The 24,536-nt window shown below is 24.7% G+C and overlaps 2 protein-coding genes across 2 annotated transcripts; both read left to right on the top strand.

Annotated features, from left to right (window-relative positions):
* Positions 1-3,323: 3,323 nt before the first annotated feature.
* OCT59_015203 (uncharacterized protein) lies at positions 3,324-4,867 on the top strand (the record flags this gene model as incomplete). Its single annotated transcript, XM_066139853.1, has 4 exons — positions 3,324-3,866; positions 3,929-3,977; positions 4,362-4,766; positions 4,842-4,867. The coding sequence occupies 4 exons, from the start codon at positions 3,324-3,326 to the stop codon at positions 4,865-4,867; spliced, it is 1,023 nt and encodes a 340-aa protein (XP_066002688.1).
* A 14,960-nt stretch (positions 4,868-19,827) lies between these two features.
* OCT59_015202 (uncharacterized protein) lies at positions 19,828-21,755 on the top strand (the record flags this gene model as incomplete). Its single annotated transcript, XM_066139852.1, has 2 exons — positions 19,828-21,424; positions 21,712-21,755. The coding sequence occupies exons 1-2, from the start codon at positions 19,966-19,968 to the stop codon at positions 21,753-21,755; spliced, it is 1,503 nt and encodes a 500-aa protein (XP_066002687.1). The 5' UTR covers positions 19,828-19,965.
* Positions 21,756-24,536: the final 2,781 nt, after the last annotated feature.

Genomic DNA, 24,536 nt, shown 5'->3' with positions numbered 1-24,536 from the left:
AAAGATATTAAAATCAGTGATAATATATTTGAACAAATTAAAGATTTCGATCATTTTAACTTAACAGAAGAACAAAATTTGTTAATAAATAAACTAATATTAAATGAAGAATTAAAAATACGTTATAAAGATTATGGTTTATGTAAAGAATGTAAACAACCAAAAATTACTTATGGTTGGTGTCAATGTAAATTTCAACAAAATTTCAAAAATTGGACTAGTGGAAATAATGAAATTAATGAATTTATTCAAAAATTACAACTTAATGCTAAATATTATAGTAAAATTTTGGAATGGATCGAATATGATAGATTTGAAAATATTGAATATTTAACAAAAGGAGGTTTTGGAACTTCTTATAAAGCAATTTGGAAAGATGGTTATATAGAATATTGGAATTCTGAAAATAATCAATGGAAAAGAGGTAAAAAAAGTGATGAAACTTATCCTGTTGTTTTGAAATGTTTACATAATTCACAAGATATTACAGTAGAATTTTTAAATGAAGTTAGTTACTTTTTTATATTATTTCGAAATGTTTCCCTTTTTATAATAAATATTTAATTATTCATTCTTTTCATTCTTTTTTTTTTTAGATTGAAACACATATTATTGCGACTAATTCGCATTACGTAACTCGTTGTCATGGTTTTACTAAGGATCCAGAATCTAATAATTTTATGATAGTAATGGAATATGTAGAAAATGGTAGTTTAAGACAATACTTGAATAATAGTTTTAATTCAATGAAGTGGGATGAAAAAATGGATATTTTACGACATATTGCAAGTGGCCTTGACGATATTCATAAAAAAGGATTAATCCATCATGATTTACATTGTGGTAATATATTAAAAGGTAGAAATTTTACTTATATCACTGATTTGGGATTATATCAACCTGCAAATGTAAAATATTCTCAAGGTGATCATAAAAAAGTATATGGGGTATTACCTTACGTAGCACCTGAAGTTTTAAGAGGAGATGAATATACTCAAGAAAGTGATATTTATGCATTTGGAATTATTGCGTACGAAGTCTGTACAGGGATTCCTCCTTATCATGATATTATTCATGATGGATTTTTGGCTATTAGAATTTGTCAAGGACAGAGACCAAAATCTAATTATAAGATTCCTAAAATAATTTTAAACATAATTAAACAATGTTGGGATGCAGATCTTTTAAAACGACCTAAAGCGAACGAATTATATAATTTATTTCATGATTTATATAATAATATTTATTCAAATTATGATAGTGATCTTGAAATTAATAAGCAAATTGAAAAAGTGAATGAGTTTAATGAAAAGTTAATACGTTCTTCATCTTCATATAATGGTATTACTCTTTCATATATTATAAATTCTCAAGCAATTTACACTAGTAGACTTTTAGATTTTAAAAATCTTCCAGCACCCCGAAATGTTGATACTGATGATGATGATAATTCGGGTAATTAAAATTAATTTGTTTATCTTTATAAAATGAAATATATTTAATATAAAATCATTTATATATTATAGAATCCATACTTAATTCTATTATATTAACAACTTTGGTAATCACATTTATTGTTTATTATATGAGTAAAAGTAACTAAATAAATGTAAGCAAACAAAATGTTTGGAACGTAAAAATTCTTTATTTGTATTTTATTATTTGTTATTCATTTATAATATGGTACTTATTATCTTAAAATAAAATGATTATTTGCTGTGCAGTGAATAAATGGGGTGAAATTAAAAGTAATAAATTGATTTTTTTCATTAACTTTGTCACATTATCAAAAATTTGGATTTGATTATAAATTTCTAATATTTGTATTGTTTATGGGTTTTTTTCCCGAATGTTCCCTTCCCATGAAATAAATGGTGGAGCGTGTCACTAACTATTTTAAACTTAACAATTTTAAACTAAAATTAGTAATTTCCCGGCTATCTATATGAGGCCGGGAAATAAGTAAACGAAGATTCCCGGTCATTTATAAACTCAGCTAATCACTCGATTGTAAGATTGGTGGCTGGAAAATCACTGCGCCCACTGATAATGCGATAACTAGATGAAATCTGAAAAGAAAAATAGAAATATTTTCCTGCAGTAACTAGCGTATAATGCAAGCCCCTTCAAAAATATATTTAAATCGATAAAAAAATTTCAAAGTGCCCATTTCATACGAATTCCAGAAAAATTAGACATTAATTCTGACGTTAAATAACTTAATTACACATCCATTACAATTGTAAAATGAATTAATTAGTAATAGCTACGAAAAAATAATATAATAATAATTTTAATACAAAATGATTAAACATAGCGACCATTTGTTTGTAAAAATCGGTATCTTCATATTTTAAACTTTAACTTTTGTATTATTTATTCTTTTCTAAAATTTTATTATTCGTTTCTAGAAAGTGTGTTAACTTTTTTTAAAAAAATCAACAGGTGGTTAATAAACCGGTTAAACTTAATTTAACCGCCATTAAAAATTTGTCAATTATTTATAGTCAAAATATAAACGTTCCAAAAAAATTTTAAAAATTTGTACGACCAAATTACATTTTAATTGCTAACATAATATCAAATTGGCTAAACCCATATATACTCATTCGTTTATTATGCATAATTGCTTTATTCATAATAAATATCACGATGATTGTAACTTTTTTTTTATTGTTTTTGAGTGAAATAGCGTAACTCCGAATTACCAAAATGAAATAAGGAGGCACAAATTTGTCTCTGCTTTTGAGAATTAACAGAGACTTAAAGAATTTAATCATTATTTTTGTCTTATTTGCATCAAAGGAAACTTAAAAACCGACCAATAGAAGCCTAAATAAAAGAAATTAGTATGTTAAAAGTAACAATCCATAATTCCATATATACATATACTGGCTGGTCTTTGTCTTTGTTTATTATTATTATTACAACATTTGAAATTTCTCCTTTTATGAATATATTTATTTACATTATCCTTAATTATGATGTTTCACATTTACGTTTTACAATATCATACGATATAATGATTAAAAGATGGTACTTAAAAAAGAAAAATAATAATGTAGAATGTTCGATAGAAGTTTTTTTTTATTTTGTGAAATCGAGTTCGGAATATTTTATTTGATTTTTGTTAATAAAAGTTTTACTCTGTTATGATCGTTGTAGTATTTGTGATATTTGGTGATCATCAGCTGATTCTTGAGCGACTTTATTGTTACTCATCACTACTTTGTAAATTATAATACGTAACAACGTTTTTATAAGGGACACAGCAATAAATCCACTTTATTTTTGTTTTGTACATAAAATTCATTTAATTCAATATGGAAAAAATTAAGCTAAACGATGAAATAATTGAACAAATAAAAGATTTTGAATGGGGGAATTTAACTATAAAACAAAGTGCTATAATTGAGAAGTTAATTTTAAATGAAGAATTGAATAGACGTTATAAAGATTACGGTTTATGTAGAGAATGTAAACAACCTAAGGCTGGTCATTATTATAATAATTATTGGTGTCAATCATGTAATTCTAAACATTTTCAAGAAGATTTTAAAAATTGGACAAGTGGAAATCATGAAGTTGATAAGTTTATTCAAAGTTTACAAATTAAAAGTAATGATTGTAGTGAAGTTTTAGAATGGATTGAATATGATAAACTTGAAAAAGTTGAATATTTAGCCAAAGGTGGATTTGGAATTACTTATAAAGCAATTTGGAAAGATGGTTATATATTAGATTGGAATCTTGAAAACAATCAATGGGAAAGAAGCAAAAAGAGTAGTAAAACGTATGAAAATTATCCAGTCGTTTTAAAATGTTTACATAATTCGCAAGATATTACAGCCGAATTTTTAAGAGAAGTAAGTAACTTATAAATAAATTTTTTTTGATAATTTAACTAACTATTATGAATTCTTTATAGATCGAATCACATATAAAAATCGAATCGATTTTTGTAATTCGATGTCATGGTATTACTAAGGATCCTACATCTAATAATTTTATGATGGTAATGGAATATGCAGAAAATGGCAATTTAAGACAACATTTAAATAATAGTTTTAATTCAATGAAATGGAGAGAAAAATTGGATATTTTACGAAGGATTGCGAATGGACTTTATGATATTCATAATCAAGGATTAATTCATCACGATTTTCATTGTGGTAATATATTGAATCATAATAATAATTATACTTATATTACTGATTTAGGATTATGTCGGTCAACTAATATAAAATCATCACAAGATGAATATAAAAAAGTATATGGAGTATTACCTTATGTAGCACCTGAGGTTTTAAGAGGAAAAGAATATACCCAAGAAAGTGACATTTATGGGTTTGGAATTATAGCATATGAAGTTTGTACGGGGCTTTCTCCTTATCATGATATTGCTCATGAAGTATCCTTAGCTATTAATATCTGTCGGGGACTAAGGCCAAAATCTAATTATAAAATTCCTCAAGTAATTTTGAACATAATCAAACAATGTTGGGATGCAGATCCTTTAAAACGACCTAAAGCGAACAAATTACATAATTTATTGTATAATTTATACTATAGTAGTAATCATGAAATCAATAATCAAATTGAACAAGCTGATGAAATTAATGAAAAATTAACTACTACTTCATCATTATACACCGGTATTATACTCTCATATACTATAAATTCTCAAGCAATTTATACGAGCAGACTTTTGGATTTTAAAAATCTTCCAGAACCCAAAAATGATGATGAGGAGGAGGAATATTCAGGTATCTATATAGTATAACATATTTTATAAATGGTATAATTATTATTAATCTTTTCTTTTTATTTTTATATTATAGAATCCCTTATGATTTGTTACGCATAATTTTTTTACTTTTATTTGACGCCACGTCAGATTCCTCTTTTCTGCAGATCCTTTGCAGTAGTTGATGGAGTTGATGGATTACGAATTAATTAATATATGAAAGCAATTAAATGGAAGATAAAGAACAAATTACAAGTATTCATAATTTAACTTCAAATATGTATTATTTACTTTTATTATACAATATTATATAATTTATCTTATTTTTATTTCGTTATCACTTTATACGAGTTTTATTTTTTTATAAATAAATTAACATATCATTATGGTATTTACTTTTTAACTATTAAGTAAACTTCTTACACTTGGAAATAAATTTTTATATTATCGCGTAGTACTTTTAAGTTATATGTTTTTGATAAAATGATTACTTTTCTATTTTGGAAACAACCTTAATGTAAACGTGGAACTACGAACTACGGTAAATAGGGTTTAATCTCGAGTATATAAACTTGCCAAATAAAAGAAATAAATATATTCAAACAGCTGAAAAAAAATATTAAAGAAGTCGTCTATTGTTAATGACGAAGCTCCATTGTTTCATAATAATTTACTGATTTTAAATTCTTAAAATGATTTATCACATCTAAATAATCATATTCGATATGTTATAAAAAGGCTTTATTTAGTTAAACTATGAAATATAAACTACGTCATACATGATGTATTTTAATAATAACATGATCAAAAAATAATATTTAATTTAATAGCAGAAAAAGAGAATGTTCAATTAAAAAGTTTTGGCCGGTTTATTGACCTGTTTTGCTTTTTACTCAATAGATTATATATATGTAAAGCAACTAAATTTAAGGAAACAAACTTACAGTTTTCAGTAAAAAGATCTTTTATTGTCCGAAGCGTAAGATGTTTGTCACGCTGCAATCGCTGCATGTTATGCATGTATGACAATCACGCTAACATTGATGATCATGTGATTATAATACTCGGACAGTATAAATTATTATTTATTGGTTTTGTTATTATGTACTTTATATTCTTTTTAGGATATTGTTTTGTTATAATTTTATAATAAAGTTTATGTTACGTTTCCTAATAGTCGGCCATGATTTTCCTTATTAATTAATGAATTTGAAAGGATAAGCTAAAAAGTCTATCGGTAGTTAAAAATAGTATACAGGATGTTTAGTCTCCGTGGTATAAACCTGTTATTTCATGGATCTGCCTCGATCTCATCATCACGGCTACTTCTAATTTAATTTAATTTTTTTTATTTATTGTATTTTAATATTAAAAACAGAAAAAAATTTATTTTATTTTTTTTTACAACGTTTTTTGACAAAAATAAAAAATTGTGGTCAATTAATATTTAGTATAAAAATTTTAATTTTACCGTTACAGATTTGTTTTATGTATATTTATTATTGAGACATAACTCTACAACCAATTTGTGATCCTAGAATATTTGGTAAATTTGTTTTTTTTTTTCATTGAGTATTTTGCACTTCCATATTCTTGCTTATCTTAATGAAACCCTTGTGTAGGACTATTATAAAGTTTTTGACCTTTCTTCGCTTATGCTTAATTCAAATAATACGAAAAATGGCAAAATCTGTGTAGTACAAGACTCGAATATCTCAAATGTTATTTCATGATTAAGAATATTTCAACGGAAAATTTTACAGCATGAAATTTTTTATCTGACATCTACACATGCAGCTTCTATTACACATACTATATAATATTATTTTAGTATAATTAAATAAATTTTATAAGATCACAAAAAATCAAAGTATGTTTTATTAATTTTATTTTTAATTATATTGTATTTTCAAAATTATTATATAATTAGCATAAAATAATAAAATATAACCGTACTATATTATTATCACAATAGTTAAGTGTTGACTTATGAGTAAATGTATCAAACAAATTTATTATTATTATTATTGTAAAACATTCTAAACAGACTAAACTAAAAGTAAATATAGCTTAATATTAAAAACATTATTGAATTTATGTCTTATACCCGAAAACCAGTACCGTTATAAGCTTAAAAGAAGAATGAAGAATGTTCAATACAAACAAAGTAAAGCATCAAAATCGATCAATGAATGGAATTTGAAATTTGCTTTTAAAAATTTCTCAATTGTTATACAAATTTATATAGTGAGTAATATAAACCCATAGAACTCTGTCTTAATTGTTGTTCCGATCTTAACGTCTTGAATAAGTTTTTGTTAAATTAAAGAACTGTACTTTCATTTTTTTTTACGATAAAAATAAAAAAAAACAAACAAAAGGTGTTATTTACAACAATATTCTTATTACAAGTTAATTCTGCATATTTACCTATTCACTCACGTACTGTGCATTTATAATATTTTAACCTTTTTTTACTTTATCTTATCACGCATTATGACATATACCGTATGTAATATAATTAAAATCTCATTTATTTATTATATTAATACCTATAAATTATCAAATGCAATCCCTACGTAATGCGCTATTATGAAATTAACCTAAGCAAATTAAGAAATTAAGAACTTTTTAATATTTTAGAATTTTAGAATCATCGTCCATAGATAGTAAGTACTAGTACATCAATAATGCAATATAAGCCGTGAGCAATCTGTTGAATTAAAAAATAATTTTAGTATTTTAAAATTTATGATATTATTAAGTTTCTATATTTTGAAATTATTTGAGTCATTAACCAACAATGATTTACTACAAGCGGAATTTAAATATTATCTTATTTTGGAAGCACCAAAGGAAATAGAATAAATTGTCAATGTTATTAGAAAGTATGGTGGCGTTATAATGAAAGGAAATTTTAAATTGTTGGTTTTTAGTTATACATTATTAACAATAATTATGTTTATTTACAAGCAGTCAAAATTTTTCTTTTTTCTATGTAAAGCATAATTACTAACTGACTTCATTCATTAATTTCCTTTATACTTGCTTCTTTTACCTAAAAATGACAAAAATTTTTTTTTAGTTATATACTTTATTAGTTTATTGAATCATGAGAACGATATATTAAATCATTGTCAAAAAAGCTTGTGTTAAGAATAATTGGATTCGTAGTTAGAATTGTTGGATCAAAAAATTAAAATACATCATCCAATTGCCAATAAAAAATTTTTTAGAAAATTGATCACTTCAGTTTTTTTGGGATGAAAACTAGAGAAATGATCATTTATCAGAATTTTCCCCAGAAAATTTTTTATAGGGTTGTTCAAGTTTAAGAACAATAATCTGTACAATATAATGTAAGGCCACACAAATTCGATTTTTCGGTTACTTCACCCGGCCGGGTCACTTTTTCAAATTTTAATAAAAAAAAGTTTATATATAAAAGTTTATCACGTGACTAATACGTAATTTTATTGGCGGGTAAGTTTATCACGTGGCTGAGAACTTCTGTACCCTCTCCTTTAAAAGTCAACCAATCAGATGTCACGATTTTATATATAAAACTTTTTATTAATAAACAATAAACCCTGAATCCCCGGGTCAATTTTAAATTTCAATGTTACATGAACCGAAAAATTGTATTTGTGTGGCCTAATAACAAATAATAATAAAATATTAACTTTGGTCAAGATGAAAGATAAATCTTTTTTTTTTTTTTTTTGTGAAATTTTGTATTACATAGTATTTTATTTAATTTCTGTATCATCAAATGATCAGCTGATTTATCAAACTACTTGTTTAACCCGAATTAAAATAAGATTTGTCGATCGCTGCTGTGCAATTGTAATACGTTTTATAAGGTTGCCCTTTTTTTTACCCTTTACTCTGTAAGACATAAAACTGTCATGGAAGAATTTAAGCTTAGTGACGATGTACTTGAGCAAATTAAAGATTTTAATTATCGGAAATTAACAGATGAACAAAAATTATTAATTGAGAAGTTAATATTAGACGAAGAATTAAAAAAACGTTATAAAGAGAATGGTTTATGCGAAGATTGTAAGCAGCCTAAAACTGATAGAAAATGGTGTAAATCATGTAATTCGAAACATTTTCAACAAAATTTCAAAAATTGGACCAGTGGAAATAATGAAGTTGATAAGGTTATTCAAAAAGCACAACTTAATGCTAAAATATTTAATGAAATTTTAGAGTGGATTGAATATGATAGATTTGAAAATGTTGAATATTTGGCCAAAGGAGGATTTGGAACTATTTATAAAGCAATTTGGAAAGATGGTTATATAAGATATTGGAATTCTGAAGATAATCAATGGAAAAGAGGTAAAGAATGGGGTAATAGTGGCCGTGAAAATTTTCCAGTTGCTTTAAAATGTTTAAATAATTCTCAGGATATTACATCCGAATTTTTAAAAGAAGTAAGTTACTTATTTGTATATAATTTTCAAACTTCTGTTCTATTATAAATGTTAAACTTACTATTATTTATTATTATTATGAATTCTTTTTTTAGATTGAATCATATACTGTAATTAATAAATATCCTGTAGCTCAATGTTTTGGCATTACTAAAGATCCAGTGTCTAATAATTTTATGTTGGTAATGGCATATGCAAAAGATGGTAGTTTAAGACAATATTTAAATAATAGATTTAATTCAATAACGTGGAATGATAAGTTATATACTTTATTAAAGATTGCAGAGGGCCTCCATTCTCTTCATAAAAATGGATTAGTTCATCGTGATTTTCATTGTGGTAATATGTTAAAAGACAGTCATTTTACTTATATTACTGATCTAGGATTATGTCGACCAGCAAATGTAAAATCTTCTCAAGAAGAATGTAATAAAGTATATGGAGTATTGCCTTACGTAGCGCCTGAAGTTTTAAAAGGAAAAGAATATACTCAAGAAAGCGATATTTATGCATTTGGAATTATTGCATATGAAGTCTATACGGGGCTTCCTCCTTATCATGATATTGCTCATGATAAAATCTTAGCAATTAGCATTTGTAAAGGGAATAGACCAAAATCTAATTATAAAATTCCTCAACTAATTTTGGACATAATTAAACAATGTTGGGATGCAGATCCTTCAAGACGACCTAAAGCACAAGAGTTATATAAGTTAGTAGATAATTTATATGATGAATTAGATGATAGCAATTATGATGATGATAGTGAAATCAAAAAGCAAGCTGAAGAAGCAGATAAAATAAATGAGAAGTTTACTTCTACTTCATTACCATATAATGGTACTACTCTTTCATATACTACAAATCCTCAAGCAGTTTACACGAGTAGACTTTTAGACTTTAAAAATCTTCCAGAACCAAAAAATGCTGTTGATAACAAAGATGATGATAATTCGATTGGAGAATATTCAGGTAATTAGCAATGAATTAGCTTATTTTATAAAAGTATTCTTGAAATACTTCTAATATACTATTTTTTATTATTTTCTAGAATCCATAGAAGCAATAGATTTCACAAATCTCAACCTAGGTACTGATTTATAATAACTTACTTTTTACATGGTTAATTTTACCAATAATAATTAACAATTTATTTTAATAATTCATTCTTATAGATAACAATAACTAAAGAAAAGAAAAGGGAGAAAATTTACAAATCTTTAGAATATAAATTTCTTTATTTATATCTATTATTATTTACTATTTATTTTCTTTATCACTACAACAGTATGCATATTTTTATTTGAATATATTTATTATGATTGGAATATTTTAAGTAAAGGTTTTATAAATTAAACAGAAAATACATAATATTATGTGTGCGTTATACTGTAAAATCATAAAAAGTAATAAATACCGTAAAGTCCCGATTATAAGCACCCCGAATATAAGCACCCCAGATTTTTATATTACCCGAAAGTAAGCACCCTTGACCAACACTATGATAATTTTGGCCAATACTACAATATACCAAATATATAAATTTACCCAAATATAAGCACCCCTATAACAAAAAAAGGTTGCTTATATTCGGGACTTTACGGTAATATTTTTATACATTTTATGGTCGCATTTTCAAATTTAACATTATATAATTTAATCCTTCTAATATTCACTGTGTATTCCTCTTTAATTTGGACGCGTTTTTTACGATTAGTATGGCTCGATTGTTGCTTTGTCATCACCTTTTTCTGTATGTCAAATTTTCAAAGTATCCTGCAAGTGATAGAGTTTCTTCAATTTAATTTATTTATTACCTTTGGAAAATAAGCATATTTATTTAATCACGCACGTACCTTCATGCTTTTTGTTTTTCTTGAGAAATATTTTAACCCTTTTTTACTTAGTATTACTATTCACATGCCATTTATCCCATGTGTGCAGTATAAATGAAAACCTCATTTATTTCATTTATTTTATAGTTAGCAAACTAAAATAGTCTATTCTAATTTCTATTCTAATTTCACTGATTATGTAAATTATGATAGTCTAGGAAACGGAAACCGCTGTAAGTTACGATTTCATTAGATGGCGTCACACAAGGAACAGAGAAATTCACATGATCGATCATTGCATAGTTATATATAGATAGTCCTTCGTTTCACTCCAGACAATTACAGTAATAAGTGTAACTAATAATGTTATTAATTAAGAAATTAAAATTTTTTTTTAATATTTTAAAATTAACTAATTTTCTTATTAATATAGCTAGCAATATCTTCTATCATATATAGCCCTATAAAAAAATTCTGGAAAAAACTCTGATAAAAATTTTTATAGGGTAGTACATCAATAAAATAATACAAGTAGTTATTTTAAAAAGCTAACCTGTTGACTGAATTAAAGAAATAATTATAGCATTTTTGGCATAAAATTTAGTATGACATTAATGAAGCTGCTATATTTTGAAATTATTTGAGTCATTAATCAATGATTTACTACAAGCAGAATTTAAAACAATCTTATTTTGGAAGCACTGAAGGAAATAGAATAAAACGTTAATATTATTGGAAAGAATGGTGTTATGATAATGAAAGGAAATTCTAAATTGTTGGTTTTTAGTTATACATTATTACCAATAATTATGTTTATTTACTAACGGTCAAAATTTTTCTTTTTTCTATATAAAGCATAATTAATTTAACGTTTATTATTGTATTTAGTATGTATTATTAACTGACTTCATTCATTAATTTCCTTTATACTTCTTTACCTAAAAATGACAAAAATTTTTTTAGTTATATACTTTATTAGTTCATTGAATCATAAGAATGATAGTATATTAAAGCTTGCATTAAGAATAATTGGATTCATAGTTAGAATTGTTGGATTTATATAACTGAAAATACATCATCCAATTGCCCTATAAAAAATTTTTTAGAAAATTGATCACATATCAGAGTTTTGTTGGGATGAAAACTAGAGAAATGATCATTTATCGGAATTTTCCCCAGAAACTTTTTTACAGGGTTGTCATTAGTTTTTTCAAGTCTAATAACAAATGAAAATAAAATATTAACTTTGGCAAGATGAAAGATAATTTTTTTCTCGTGAAATTTTGTATTACAGAGTATTTCTTTTGTGATCACAGCTGATTCATCAAACTACCCAAATTAAAATAAGATTTGTCGATCGCTGCTGTACAACTGTAATACGTTTTATAAGGCTGTAATTTTTGGGGATTTTTTTTTTCTTAAAAAAAACCCCTTTACACTGTAAAACATAAAACTGTCATGGAAGAATTTAAGCTTAGTGACGATGTATTTGAGCAAATTAAAGATTTTAATTATCGGAAATTAACAGATGAACAAAAATTATTAATTGAGAAGTTAATATTAGATGAAGAATTAAAAGAACGTTATAAAAGGAATGGTTTATGCAAAGATTGTAAGCAGCCTAATACTTGTTATGATTGGTGTCAATGTAAATTTCAACAGAACTTTAAAAATTGGACTAGTGGAAATAATAAAGTTGATAAGCTTATTCAAAAAGCACAACTTAATGCTAAAACACGATATGAAATTTTAGAGTGGATTGAATATGATAGATTTGAAAATGTTGAATATTTGGCCAAAGGAGGATTTGGAACTATTTATAAAGCAATTTGGAAAGATGGATATATAATAAAATGGGATTTTGAAAATAATCAATGGGGGAAAAGCAAATATTGGGGTGGTAAACATGAAAATTTTCCTGTTGCTTTAAAATGTTTACATAATTCTCAGGATATTACATCCGAATTTTTAAAGGAAGTAAGTTACTTATTTGTATATAATTTTCAAGCTTCTGTTCTATTATAAATGTTAAACTATTATTTATTATTATTATAAATTCTTTTTTAGATTGAATCATATACTGTGGTTAATACATATCCTGTAGCTCAATGTTTTGGCATTACTAAAGATCCAGTGTCTAATAATTTTATGATAGTAATGGCATATGCAAAAGATGGTAGTTTAAGACAATATTTAAATAATAGATTTAATTCAATAACGTGGGAAAATAAGTTAGATACTTTACGAGGGATTGCAGAAGGCCTCTATTCTATTCATAAAAATGGATTAGTTCATCGTGATTTTCATTGTGGTAATATGTTAAAAGATAGTAAGTATACTTATATTACTGATTTAGGATTATGTCGACCAGCAAATGTAAAATCATCTCAAGATGAGTGTAAAAAAGTATATGGAGTATTACCTTATGTAGCGCCTGAAGTTTTAAGAGGAAAAGAATATACTCAAGAAAGTGATATTTATGCATTGGGGATTATTGCATATGAAGTCTGTACAGGGCTTCCTCCTTATCATGATATTGCTCATGATAAAATCTTAGCAATTAGCATTTGCCAAGGGCTTAGACCAAAATCTAATTATAAAATTCCTCAACTAATTTTGGACATAATTAAACAATGTTGGGATGCTGATCCTTTAAAACGACCTAAAGATAATGAATTATATGAACTACTTAATGATTTATATCATTCAAGTACACGTAAGAGTGATCAGGAAATCAAAAAGCAAGCTGAAGAAGCAGATAAAATCAATAAAAAGTTTACTTCTACTTCATTACCATATAATGGTACCTCTCTTTCATATACTACAAATCCTCAAGCAGTTTACACGAGTAGACTTTTAGACTTTTAAAATCTTCCAGAACCAAAAAATGCTGTTGATGACAAAGATGATGATAATTCGATTGGAGAATATTCAGGTAATTAGCAATGAATTAGCTTATTTTATAAAAGTATTCTTGAAATACTTCTAATATACTATTTTTTTTATTTTCTAGAATCCATAGAAGCAATAGATTTCACAAATCTCAACTTAGGTACTGATTTATAATAACTTACTTTTTACATGGTTAATTTTACCAATAATAATTAACAATTTATTTCATTCTTATAGATAACAATAACTAAAGAAAAGAAAAGGGAGAAAATTTACAAATATTCAGAATATAAATTTCTTTATTTGTATCTATTATTTACTATTTATTTTTATCACTACTATGTATATTTTTATTTGAATATATTTATTATGATTGGAATTTTTTAAATAAAGGTTTTATAAATTAAACAGAAAATAGATAATATTATGTGTGCGTTATAAAATCATAAAAGAGTAATAAATTAATTTTTATACACTTTATGGTCGCATTTCAAATTTAATGTTATATAATTTAATCCTTCTAATATTTCCTGCATATTCCTCTTTAGAATTCTTGAATTTGAACGTATTGTTTACGATTAATATGGCTTGATTGTCGCTTTGTCATCACCTTTTGCTGTATCATGTCAAATTTTCAAAGTATCCTGTAAGTGATAGAGTTTCTTCAATTTAATTTATTTACTATCTTTGAAGAATAAGCATATTTATTTAATCACGCACGTAGTACTTTTATGCTTTTTGTTTTTCTTGGGAAATATTTTAAATCTTTTTTACTTGGTATTATTATTCACATTCCATTTATGCCATGTATGCATTATGAATATAAAACCTCATTTATTTCATTTATTTATTTTATAGTTAACAAACTAAATTGTCTATTCTAATTTCGCTGATTATGCAAATTATAATAGACTAGGAAACGGTAAGTTGCGATTTTATTGGATGACGTTACGCAAGGGACAGAGAAATTCACATGATCGATCATTGCGTAGTCATATATAGTGATTATAGTCCTTCGCTTCGCTCCGGACAATTACGGTAATAAAATGTAACTAATATTGTTATAAATAAAAAATTATATATTTTAAAATTAACTTATTTTCTTATTAATATAGCGATATCTTTTATTATCATTCCCCATAGATAGTAGTACATCAATAATTCAATAACGTAATAGTAATTATTCTAAAGAGCAACTTGTTGACTGAATTAAAGAGATGATTATAGTATTTTTTGAGTATAAAATTTATGACATCATTAAATCACTATATTTTTGTGTCATTAATCAATGATTTGAGTTTAAATACAATATCATTTTTAAACACTTAAGGATTATTTTTATTATCAGAAATCAAAGTTTTACTTTTTTCTTTCATAAAACATATTAATTAAATGATTATTATATTATCAGTTATAACATTCATTAATTAATTTCCTTTTATATTTTTTTCGCCTAATAATAACACAATTTTTTTTTTAGTTAAATACTGTATTAATCTATTGAATATTAGCTTGCGGAAGATATATTAAATCAATCATAATGAAGTAATCAAAATAATAATAAAATTGTAAATTTGATACTAGATGATCGATAAAGCTTTTTTTTTTTGTGAAATTAGTATTAGAGAGTATGTTATTTAATTTCTGTATTTCTTAACTGTCAGAATCCATAAAATTAATGAGATTTATTAGGACCCCGAACAATATATAAATAGGTCATAGGAAATTGGCAAAATTTTACTACGGTGCAGAACCTCTATAATAGGAACTTAAAAAAATTTAAATAAAATTTGATTTTATGATTGGATTTTAATTTTATAAAAAAAATTAAACTCTATTTATTAAAAGGAATTGATTTATAAAATAAAAAAAAGTCTCAATTTTTCAGATTATGTAAGCGTCACGTGATACATATATTAACCAATCAGAAATTAGGATTTTATAAGTTATATAATATAAAATTTATATAGTAATATATTTATTTATTGTATTTCATTATAAACTGATGAATCAGATATATCATATACGATGATGAGATTTGTATTTTATTATATGTATTTTTTGACCAAATTAAAGTAAAATTACTAAGTTTTTGAATTCTTTCATTTATAAATTCATCTGAATTGTCTTTTAAATATTCACTTAATGGTATATAATTATCATCTATAACATTAAATTAACCTATATTTAAACAACCTTATTCATTAAATCTTTTTTTGCAGTTTTAAAATTTTTTTTCTTCTTGGCATATTAAAAAAAAATCTGTACATTATTAAATGTGGCTAAAAAAACCTGTAATATAAAAATTTAAACTAGTCTCAATTTTGACTAAATTTAATCAATATATTTAAATTACAGATTTTTAAACAGCTAAAACTCAGCCAAAATTTAATTTAGAAAAAAAATAACCGATAATTTTTAAAGCTAATGGTCATATCTATAAAAATTATCGGTTAAATTTTTTACTTTAATATAAAAAAATTTTTTTTTAGGAATTTATAATCAATCAATTGTTACTATACATAAGTAGTTGAGTATAGAGGTTCTGCACTATATTAGCTCTACGCATTTTTTCAGGGCCGGAATTATGATAATGTCAGTCAGTTACTAAATAAAGTAATATATTTCTTACCAACGTTATCAAAATGTATCTAAAAAAGGAAAGATTTTCATGATTATTTTAGCCTATTCTACGCGTTATTTCTTGTTACCTATTTCAGTATTGCTCGGGGTCCTGATTTATTCGTGACTTTGTGATAATCAGATAATTTATCAAACACCTTGTTTGACCCAAATTGAAATAAGATTTTTATTTATCTATCGCCGCTGTGTAACTGTAATATGTTTTATAAGGTTATGGTTTTATTTAAAATAAATATTTAAACATAAAGCACACATGGTAGAAGCTCAGTGATTATGATTTGAACATAAAAGATTTGGTGATTAACAGATGAACAAAGATTGTTAATTGATAAACAAATATTAAATGAAGAATTAAAAAGACGTTAAGACGTCATAAATAAAATGGTCTACGTAAAGAATGTAAGCAGCCAAATTACTGATGATTGATATGAAGGTAAATTTCAATAAAATTCAAATTGACTAGTGGAAATAATGAAATTGATAAGCTTTTCGAAAAGCACAACTCAAAGCAAAAATTATAGAAAAAGTTTAGGGTGAATTGAATATGATAAATTTGAAAATTTTTAATATTTGGTCAAAGAAGGATTTGGAGCAATTTATAAAGCAATTTGAAAAATGGATATATAGTAAAATGAAATTCTGAAAATAATCAATGGAGAGAAGCAGATATTTGGAGGATAATGCAATTTTCTGGTTATTCTAAATGTTTGCACAACTCAGAATATTGCAGCTGATTACTTAAGAGAGGTCAGTTTCTTGTTTATACATAATTATTAATTTTTATAAATACTAACTAAACTAGATATTATTTATTATTATGAATCCTTTTTTAGCTTGAAACACATACCAAAATTGAATCATACTATATAATTCGCTGGTAATGGCACATGCAGAAGATGGTAGTTTAAGACAACATTTAGATAAGAGTTTAGTTCAGTGAAATGATAAAAATTTAAAAAATTGAATATTTTAACGAACTTGATGATATTCATAGTCAAGGATTATATTCAGTATGGTAATATTTTAAATAATGGTAGATAGAAAAATTTTATCATAAAAGTTAAGAATTATATTTATTATTATTTTATTTTATAAACAGTGAGAAATATCCTTCTACAGAATCGTACAGGTGCGTATGTAGCTTGCTTGTCGCATAAGAAGCTCATCTGGAACTACCTTGGAGTAGTCCAATTGTTAGATGGAACCGTTGCTAGTAATGTTAGAGAAGAATATTTCTACTTGATTTTATCTTATTTATTATTTTGATGAATTACCATTTCTTATTTAAATTAATAGATAAAATTAAGTGTATCTAGTGTGTCGGTAGTCTAAAAATACTGTAATGTAATTTACGTAATTTTATTTGTTTATTATTAATTATACACAATCATCAAATTAATGTTATATAATAGAAATATGGATATTTAGGTTATTTATAACTTGTAAAAATTTATTTATCTCTTAACGTTAATAATTAAATTAAAATTATGTTTCAAAAAAAAAAATTTTCGAAAAATTTTTATTTACTTTGGTTTATACAAATAATCAATTAAAATTAAAAATTAAGAATTAATATTAAGTTTATTAAAATCGACTTTTGTGGAATCTATAAATAAAAAACGATGATGATAAATATTACATTATTACGTTATTACGTCATTTCGAAAATCAGAAGGATAAATTCAATTACCTAAATTACTAAATTTCATTCGCGTCACTAATTGGTTTAAAAAAAATTCATTGTTTTTATCAAGACAATCAGTATAACATTGAACAAATATTTTTATTCGGATATTCGACATTTTTTAATGGATTTGCATCTATACATTTCTTTGCGATATTTTTTATTAATTGAGGTACTTCTAACATTAAATCTTGATCTAAACCCTTGGCATATTTTTATTGCTAATAACTTATCGTGTGCCATATCATGAGATAATCCATTAAATATTTCATATAAAAGGCTATAACTTGTATCTCAGGATTTCGGGCGCTAATACTCCATAAACATTTTATCGTATTTTCCTAATTTTTCATTTGCTGGTTTACATAATCCTAAACCGGAAATAATTGGCATCATAGTTTCAATTTAATATGTTAAAGTCATGATGAGCCAATCACTCTTTATGAATATTACAAAGATCATATGATATTTCTTAAAATGTCAAGTTTTTTCTTTCCAGCCTAACGAATTGAACCCTTATTTAATTTTTTCCATTATTTACATATTTGCATTAATATTATAAAATCATTTGTTTTAGAAATTAGAATCTTTAATAATGTCACAAAACTTAATAATATGAACTAAATTATTCATTTTCAAGCGTAATTTAATCTAATAATTATTAATAATAATTAATAGATAAATATTTTAAGATGATAAAGGTGATAATTAATCAATAAAATATTTCCTCGTTCAAAAATTTTAATGTTAAAATACCTTTATGAATTATTTTAAACATTTTAAAGCAACAAATTCTGTTTCCAAAGATTTAATCCATTGATTAATTTTACAATCCCATGATCTTTTATTATCTCACCATTCTTTCAAATTGCTTTATACCTCTCTTTTTGTGATAAATAACATATATATATATCGATTATATTCAATATTTTTCAAATTCATTATATATTCAATCCATTTTAATTTTTCATCTGAATTTTTTTCGCATTTAAGTTAAGATTATTGAAATTAAATATTATCATTATTAAAATTTTCACTTGCCCAATTTTGGAATTTTTTTTTTTTGAAATGTTTATTTGACAATTGACATCATTCGGTGAAACCATACAAGCTTTTTTCCAGTTTTGGCCGCTTACGCAACCCATTCTTTTATAATATTCGTTTAATTTTTTTCATTTAATAATAATAATTTATTAAATTATTGAAATTATTGTTCTTTAAGTTATAATATTCAATACTTAAAATCTTTTATTTGTTTCAGTATATCGTCACTAAGATATTTTTTGCTCTATAATATTATGAAATAATATTATAGAAGAAATGTAAAATAGTATAAATTATTTTACGTTTTTTTTACGTTTTTTAATATTAATAAAATAGAAAAAAAAAAGATATTTAAAATATATATATATTATATAGCATAAACGATAACGTCAATTTTATTCAATTTTATTGTTGGGTAATTGTAATCCTTTATACTTCTGTTGACAAAGATTTTGTATCGTTTAACAAGGATTTAGTGTAACCGTGTAACTTTCAAGAAATAACATTTAAAAGATTTACACAAATCATTGATTTGATTTGCAAACTCTCTCTTGTCGATCACTCAACCAAAAATATTTCATAAAGAAAAAGTTGAGGAGAAAACTGACAAAAAAAAAAAAAAAAAACTCTTTAACAAAATATAAATAAATATAAAAAAGAGTCTTTTTTTTTAAAAAAATGGAGTCATATTATTCAAGAGAAGAGTTTGAAAATATATTTCATGAAGAAACAAGTTTTTTTATTAAGAAATATTTTAAAAATATAGGATTAACTCCGAAAATGAAATTTACTAGTATAATAGATAAATTTTTCGGAAAATTTACAAAATCTCCAAGATTTTTCGAAGATATAAGTCGATATACTAGATTAAATACGGAGACAGTAGAGCTTTTACTAAAATGTTGTGAAGAAATAGCCTATGGATTATATAAAAAGGATGCTTCATTTATGGAAAAACAAAATTCTGACCTTCAAAATCGTCTGCGGCAGGCGCTACAAAAAAATAAACAACTCGAAGCAGAATTGAAGAAAAAGGAAATTGAACTTAAACAAAAGGAACAAATCATTTTACAGAACAATGATAAAATAAGGAAAAATAAAATAAGGATAAGTGACCTGCGCCATGAGTTAGAAAAAGTCAAAAATGCGGCAGATCTAAACAATAATATGCAGATCGTAAGCAAATCGAAACACAACAGACAAAAAGGGACGATTGTGGAAGTCCCGATAAATTCCGTCCAAATAGAAGATCATCATGTAATCGGAAACATGGTCCGAAAATCACGTGACATCATGTTTTATGATATACCAAAGACGTGGAAAGAAAATGATATTATTTCAAAATTAAGTTTATTAGGTGAAGTTAAGAGAGTCAGAATTAAGAGGCTATTTAAGTATCAAACAGTAAGAGCCGAAATGAATCTTAAAAAAGAATCAGACAACTTGTTCAAAAAAGGTAATTTCTATATAACACTAGGTAACCATGCAGTACGATGGTATAATGGTGAATGGAAATTATTGCAAAGACGAATGAGAGATCGATGGCAATTAATAAAAGAAGTTAAAAATACATCATCAAGTAGTGAGGAATGCCAATTAAGAGTCAGTTTAATGGAAAAATATAACGCAATGTACGTAAAATTCATTAAAATCGACAAAAAACAAATGGCAATCGCTTACTTTCAGAGTGAATATACTATGTCAAAAGCGTTAGAAAAATCAATTGAAGAAAATTTACAAGATATTTGGAAAGTAAGAGAAATACACAACGAGATCAAAGATAAGAATAAAAAAGAAACGACTGGTAACATTATACACAAAACAATTTCATCGTTGAATTCTTCAATTAGATCGTCAAGAGACACAAACAAAACATCAAAGGACGCCATTGTACAAAAAGGTGATCGAAAAAATGATGATAGTTTGATGTTAAAAGATAATAATAATGGTGATGTATCAACATCAGTTCCAATTCGTCATCCGTCAATATCATGGGAAAATACCGTACTATCGGCAATAAATGCACGAAACAAAGAAAGAAATCATGAATCCCAAAATGTATTCAGAGGAAGTTATAAAGGAACGAAAAAGAAGAAGAATAGTGAAGAACATTATCAAATAAAATATTTAAATATCGGTAAGTAGATAAGATTTTAGATAAAAATAAGAAAAATACAAAAACATCGTAAAATATAAAAAACGAAAAAAATAATAATAGGAAATTAACTTTAACACGTATATTTTTTATACAAATATAAATATAAGTAAAATAATTAAATTCCATGGTAATTTTATGTAACACATTTAACTATATTGATTATCTATTTAATATTTAAATAAAAAAATATGATTAATTAATTTATTAATTTTAATATTATGTCATTTTATATTAAATCTTACCTTGAAAATTAATATCAATTTTAGTAAAATCGATTTTGGTAGATTCTACATTAATTATACGTCAATGAATATTACATTATAAGTCAAGAATTATAATGAATAAGTTTTATTACCTGAATATTCCACCTCTAAATAATCATTATTATTATCCACATTTATTGGCTCAGGTAAATTATTGAATTTTAATAGTCTACTTGCATAAATAGCTTGAGGGTGTGTATTATATATAAGTTCAGTATTAATTGATGATTTTGTCACATTGTATTGTTTTTTATTAAATTTATCTGCTTCATTAATTTGTTTAAAAAATTCATTGTTCTTGTCAAGATAATCAATATAACATTTGTCAAATATTTTTTTCAGATATTCTGCAGTTGGCCTTTTTAATGGATCTGCATCAACACATTTTTTAGCGATATTTTCTATTAATTGAGGTACTTTAATATTAAATCCTGGTCTAAGCCCTCGACAGATTTTTATTGCTAATAACTCATCATGAGCCATATCATAATAAGGAGGTAATCCATTAAATATTTCATATATAATAATTCCAAAGCTATAAACATCACTTGCTTGCATATATTCTTTTCCTCTTAGGACTTCGGGCGCTACATAGGGTAATACTCCATAAACATTTTTATTACGTTTTTCTACCTTTTCATTTGCTGGTTTACATAATCCTAAATCAGTAATATTGGCAAAACTTAATGAATTCCTCTTTATATTTAATATATTTCCACTATGAAAATCCTGATGAGTTAATTCCTTTTCATGAATATTACCAAGACCGTACGCAATATCTCTTAAAATATAAAGTTTTTCATCCCATCCAAAAGAATTGAAATCCTTATTTAATTTTTGCCTTAAACTACCATTATTTGCATATTCCATTACCATCATAAAATCATTTGTTTTAGAATCTTTAGTAATACCATAAAGTTTAACAATACGTTCAGAATTATTCATTTTAAGATGTGAACGAATCTAATATTAAATATTAAATTCAATTAGTTAAATGTATTATATTAAGGATTTATTATAAAGTTTTATTGTATACCTCATTTAAAAATTCGGATGTTATATCTTTTGAATTATTTAAAGATTTTAAAGCAACCTTATAATAATTCACATTATTATTATTATTATCATTATTCCATTGAACAGTTTCATAATTATTTTTTTCTTTCCAGATTGCTTTATATATTATTCCAAAACCTCCTTTTGCAACATATTCAATATTTTCAAAATTATCATATTCAATCCATTCTAATTTTTCCAAACTATTTCTTGCATTAATCTGAGAATCTCGAATTAATTTATCAACATTAAAATTTCCACTTGTCCAATTTTTGAAATTTTGTTGAAAATTTTTAGCATTACATGATTGACACCAATAATCTAAACTAGTATAAGGATGGTTACATTCTTTACACAAATCATACCTTTCTTCAATTATATCATCATTTGAATATTTTTGTTCCATGAATAAAATATTTGATAAGGAGGTATTAATGTATTATTTGAGAGAAAAAAAGATATATAAAAAATAGAAAATTTAACGTATCAATATGTTAAAAAATTTTTTTAATAAAAATTATTTAAGCGAAAATGTGAAGTGGTTTAATAGTTTAGTCGACCAATATTTTTTTTTTTCGGTTTATGTTCAATAAATTTGTGTATCATTCTACCTACTTCAAAATTGGTAATGATATGCGGTAATGCGCCACACGCCCACGCTAGTTTTTTTTAAATCAATAATTTGTTAATAAAGAATAAATAGGTCAAGTGAGATCGATACACATCACGGTCATCGCGTACTATACATTGTCCAAAAAGTTAACTATTTATATAGAAGTATATATCTTATAACATTAATGAAATGAAAAAATCAAATACGCAAAGTTTTTACTAAGGTCGGATAAATGATCGGCCGATAGGCCGATCATGTTCCGATTCTAAAGTAAAATTTTACTATTCCAGTTAGCCAGGATGTAACTGATTTTTTACAATAGTAAAAATTGTTTGGATCCTGTTTTTTCCGCTTGATTTTTTTTATTTTTCCATTTTTAAAAAATTTTATTATTACGTTTGAAAAATAATATTGATATTACAAATAAATTAAAAAAAACTTTTCCTCATTTGGAAAATGCAAATCTTTCTGAATTACACAAATTTTTAAAGCCGTCTATTATACAATGGTTAATTTCTGAAACATCTCCACAGAAATGAATCAAATGATAAATAAATACATATAAAATTTGCTACATAATAGTTATATTAATATAATGATAACTTTTTGTAATCATTGCCCAGAACATAATATAATAATTATTTCAAAAGTACAACACGTTTTATTTTTGTTAAAAAGGTGATTAAAGTATTTTTTGAGCGAATTGGTTTTTATTTTTTCGGGGTTTTTTTTCAACCCGAAAAAAAAAAATTGATTTAATTAGTTTTTTAAATCAAAATATTTTTTTTAAAAAAATATTTTATTTTTCAGTTTTTTGAAGTTGAATTTTTTTTACCTATTAATTATTAGCAATAATAAAAAAAAGCTTTTTTGCTATTGTTCTTATTTATTTAAAGTCTGATCAAATTTTTTATTAGTGTTATAGATAAATAACTACGAATAATAAAATAACTATTCTTCTCATTCAAGCAAATTACTCACTCTTAAATGGGATTTTTTAATACGCTCAAAATCTTAAAGTTGATCAATTGACCAAATTTTTTTTTTTTTTAAAGAAAAAAAATATAGTTAAAAGATAAAAAGATAGACAAATCACAAGCAATGATGGACCAAAGAATGAAAATTCCATCGTAAGGGAAATTGGAAATATGGAAATATG

Source organism: Rhizophagus irregularis, chromosome 23 (genome assembly GCF_026210795.1).
Source record: "Rhizophagus irregularis chromosome 23, complete sequence".
Taxonomy (NCBI): Eukaryota; Fungi; Glomeromycota; class Glomeromycetes; order Glomerales; family Glomeraceae; genus Rhizophagus; species Rhizophagus irregularis.
Note: the sequence above shows the minus strand (reverse complement) of the source record. Positions and strands in the feature narration are given on the sequence as shown.